Genomic DNA, 4,249 nt, shown 5'->3' on the forward strand with positions numbered 1-4,249 from the left:
GACCGTAAGATATCAGAGGCTATATCGATAGTAACATTTGATGGGGATATAGATAGAGAAATGGGGAAAATCCGTAACTTTGACTGTAAATGTTACACGAGGAGAAAAGAGAACTCTCTGCATGGGAGACAGTCTTGTAGCCAGAAGCTTTCTCCAGACATTATGTACAACATACGGCTGGATTCTTTAGCTGCGGAAAAGAGTGGCAGGACATGCGAATTATTGGACATTTAGAGGCAAACAGACGCACAGTGCAAACTTCGGAGATGGTTACATCCACAAAGAAGACCCCGACAAAGAGAAAGTGTGCCCGAATGACTTATTTCATTGGAGGCAACGAGATCTGCAAGAATACTTTTCTGTTTCTTATGGGGTGAGTTTCCATAAACATCAAAGTTTGTCGCTTTTTGTTCATTCTAAGAACACGTACACGTTATCTCATGTTTAGTCCATGTTTAGACCTTCCAATACCTACCTATTGTTTTTAGCTAGCTCAGGACTGTCGTTTTAATTGTAACGTTAGCTGCTAATCGTTAGCATCATATCACTTGCCAAAACCCCCATTACTATAATGAGCTTTAAGATGGTAATGTGAGCTTCTGCTATTAATTTGAATAATGCTTCAATTGCTTGAATTGACTGGTGTTAATGACTTAATTTAGGATTTTTTAATCCTTTGACTCGAACCAGGTCTAACCACTAACTGAGGTCTAAACCAGGACTAAAACAAGACTAAACCAGGAAGTACAGATACAAGCTCTAAAGTAAGTAAAAGTAAAAAGTATTCATCATAAAATTTACTTCAGTAAAGTAAAAGTACCTATAATTTGTACAATACATTTTGATATAGGTGACAAGATGCCTGTTAGCAAGACCATGATGTTAAACGTTTTTCTTATTTCCCCTTTTTTCAGCATTGGCAGAGACACCCTGGCTGATATAGTCAAACACTATGAGGAGAATGGGGCAAGACCACGTTTGAGGAAGAAGCACTCATTGCCACGTCCACCAGCCAGGTTCATCAGCCCTGAGGATATCAACAGAGTTGTGGACTTCATAAAACACTATGCAGAAGACAATGCCATCATGCTGCCTGGCCGACAGCCTGGGCATAAGGATTGGCATGTGAAGTTGCTGCCAACTCATGTGTCCAAGGCCTCAGTGTGGCGTCTCTACGTGAAGTCTGCTAAGGAGCTTGGTATGTGTAAACATTGATTTAAAATTGAGTGCTTATAAAGTGAAATAATGCGGAGCACTATTAGCAATTACAATACAATTAACCATAAGCAATATCTGTTTTTCAGGTGAGCGTGCAGTTTGTAAAACCAGCTTCAAAGCACTGTGGAACCGACTTCTCCCACACATCAAAAGTTGCCGGCCACGCACAGATCTCTGCTGGCAGTGCCAAAGCAATAACGAGCAGCTGATACGAAGTGCAAACCTCCCAGATGATAGAAAGTCTGAAGCAGTAAAGAAGCAACAAGATCATCTTTCCCTTGTGCAGAAAGAGAGGGCTGTGTACAACGACATGACTGCTGCCTGCAGAAAGATTTGCTCTGGCTCCAACCTGTCTTTTGGACCATCCCTACCAGCAAGCAAGAAGATTAGGATGCATTACAGTTTTGATTTTGCTCAGCAGGTAATATTTCACACACATTTACTTCACTTTACTTTATTAATGTCCCTTAAAGGGCGATTTGGTGCATGAGAATAAATAGTGCAAATGCAGAATAGCATCAATATAGTAAGTTTTATCTTTATTAGACAATTATGAATAGATGCAAATTTAATTTAATCTAATCCAAGTTCCCTCTCTCCCTCTGTCTCCTACAGTTACACTTTCCCTCAAACCCTCTCCAGCCAGGACCAATGTACTTCCTGACCCCACGGAAATGTGGCCTATTTGGTGTTTCATGTGAAGGGCTGCAGAAACAGGTGAATTACCTGATTGATGAAGGCATGTCATCTACTAAGGGAAGCAATGAAGTCATCAGCTACATGCATCATTTCTTCGGCAACTTTGGAGTTGGAGAAACAGAGGTGGATCTTCATTGTGACAACTGCAGTGGGCAGAACAAGAACAACTTCATGCTCTGGTACCTTGCCTGGCGGGTTGGACACAAGCTTCACGATAAAATTGAAATCCACTTCCTTATTGCTGGCCACACCAAGTTTTCCCCTGACTGTGGCTTTGGACTCATCAAGCAAGCCTACATGAAGACAAGAGTCAACACTTTGGCAGACATCGCTGAGGTACTTTAACTTTACTTTGCTTTAATGACTTCAGTGCTGTTTTCTGTTTTGCTTCAATGAAACATTTAACTGAAGATCTTTTTTTTTCTTCCTCTCTTCTCTTTTTTGTCATCAGGTTGTGGAAAACAGCTCTCCTGTGAGTCACCTCAATATCCCACAGCTTGTTGGAACGGCAGAGGGCAAAGTTTTAGTCCAGACCTTCGACTGGCAGCAGCATCTGACTCGCCACTTCCGTAGACTCCCACAGATCAAGAGTTATCAGCACTTCAGGTAATTGAAACTTTCACATTGTGTACATACAATATAACATAGCAACAACATACACATGACAGTTTTTTATAAGAAAATACTTTGCCATGTTTAAAATGTCTTATGTGCTTTTTCTGTCACAGCTTTGAAGCCAAGAGACCAGGTGTGGTGCTTGCAAAAAGTCACCGTGATGCACAACCTGTCGAATATCAGCTACTGCGCGACGGAGCAGATCTGCCCCTGTCGACGGTCTTCCTGTCCTGGCCCCACCTGGACTGAAAATTGACAGGCAGACCTATCTATATGAAAAAATCAGGCCATTCTGTGCTGACGAGGCAAGAGACATCACATGCCCAGCGCCAAGGGTCACAACACAGAAGAGTCCACAGAAGAGGATGCTGAATGTAATTTCATTGGACTGTGTCACAAAGACCTTTTTCTTGTTTACAACACCTGCAATGTCACTTTATCAACCAACCACCTGAATTTAGTTTTACATTCTTGTATGAAAAGCACTCAGTGTACATAAGAGTTGCCTATACAGTTTTATCGGTAGATGCTAAGAGACATTTATTTATTACCTGTTTGCAAACTTTTTTTTTCTTTGATGGCACATTTTCCTGACCTTTTGCTCCCCTGTGCTTTACAGCTTTACAGGGGGAGCTTTACAGGGGTATGGCTTATCTAAATGAGATGTAAATGAGCCCTATTGTCACTCCCAGCAGCAGAGAGAGGTGAGAACTGCACAATCTTTTGAGGCCGTTTTCTCCCCTTTTAGCTTTTTTGAGTGCCTACCTTCAAATGGCCACAACTTCTCCAAATATTGTCAGATTTCCATGTGTTACAAATCGTTGGAAAGCTTGGAGACTACACTTTCAGAATCTGTGAATAACTCAAAATGCCCCAAAACCGACTTGTGTCCCTACTTTCCGTGATCGGTCACATATGAGACCGCTTCAGCACTGGCTTCAGACTCGAGTCCCAAGACGAGCATGGCGCCACGGCACTCACCGTGTGACAATCACCCCAGCCTGCCGAAAAACAGCAAAACCCTGGACAGACCTCTGCTTTCTATGGGCAGGAGTGCCTCTGCACCAGGTGTCCCAATGCGTCCTGGTCACTACCGACGCCTCCAGATTGGGTTGGGGTGCCGTGTGCAATGGGCATGCAGCTGCGGGCCTTTGGAGAGGGGCCCCGCTGCGCTGGAATATCAATTGCCTACAGTTGTTGACTGTTTTCTTTGCCCTGTGGAAGTTTCTCCCATTAATTCGAGACAAACATGTCCTAATCAGGTCAGACAGCACCACTGCGGTAGTGTACATAAATCGCCACGGTGGCGTACGCACCGCCACATGTCATGACTCGCCCGTCTTCTCCTCCTTTGGAGCCAGCAGCGACTCAGGTCACTGCATGCCACTCACATCCCCCGCAAGCTCAATGTGAGCCTTCTTGCACAGGTGCTGTACAAGGTCAGGGAGGATGAGGAACAAGTCACACAAGTGGCCCCCTATTGGCCCAACCGGGCCTGGTTCTCGGACCTCGTGCTGCTCGCGACAGCCCCTCCCTGGCAAATTCCCCTGAGGAAGGACCTTCTTTCTCAGGGGCTGGGCACGCTCTGGCATCCGCATCCAGACCTCTGGAAACTTCACGTCTGGTCCCTGGACGGGACGCATAAAATCTAGCTGGTCTACCACCTACCGTCGTAGACACGATCAACCAAGCCAGAGCCCCTTCTACCAGGCAGCTC

At 44.6% G+C, this 4,249-nt stretch overlaps 1 protein-coding gene across 1 annotated transcript; it reads left to right on the top strand.

Annotated features, from left to right (window-relative positions):
• The first annotated feature begins 361 nt into the window (after nt 1-361).
• LOC127655613 (uncharacterized) lies at nt 362-2,781 on the top strand. Its single transcript, XM_052143500.1, has 7 exons — nt 362-373; nt 691-764; nt 915-1,198; nt 1,305-1,639; nt 1,834-2,253; nt 2,369-2,523; nt 2,646-2,781. The coding sequence occupies exons 3-7, from the start codon at nt 1,087-1,089 to the stop codon at nt 2,779-2,781; spliced, it is 1,158 nt and encodes a 385-aa protein (XP_051999460.1). The 5' UTR covers nt 362-373; nt 691-764; nt 915-1,086.
• Nucleotides 2,782-4,249: the final 1,468 nt, after the last annotated feature.

Source organism: Xyrauchen texanus, chromosome 15 (assembly GCF_025860055.1).
Source record: "Xyrauchen texanus isolate HMW12.3.18 chromosome 15, RBS_HiC_50CHRs, whole genome shotgun sequence".
In the NCBI taxonomy this organism is placed as follows: Eukaryota; Metazoa; Chordata; class Actinopteri; order Cypriniformes; family Catostomidae; genus Xyrauchen; species Xyrauchen texanus.

What these genes read in the sequence shown, in the direction of transcription:
- LOC127655613 (XM_052143500.1), top strand. Translation starts at nt 1,087, where the DNA reads ATGCTGCCTGGCCGACAGCCTGGGCATAAGGATTGGCATGTGAAGTTG. An exon ending in GAAGTCTGCTAAGGAGCTTG is followed by an intron (nt 1,199 to 1,304) that starts GTATGTGTAAAC and finishes TCTGTTTTTCAG; the next exon opens with GTGAGCGTGCAGTTTGTAAA. An exon ending in CTTTGGCAGACATCGCTGAG is followed by an intron (nt 2,254 to 2,368) that starts GTACTTTAACTT and finishes TTTTGTCATCAG; the next exon opens with GTTGTGGAAAACAGCTCTCC.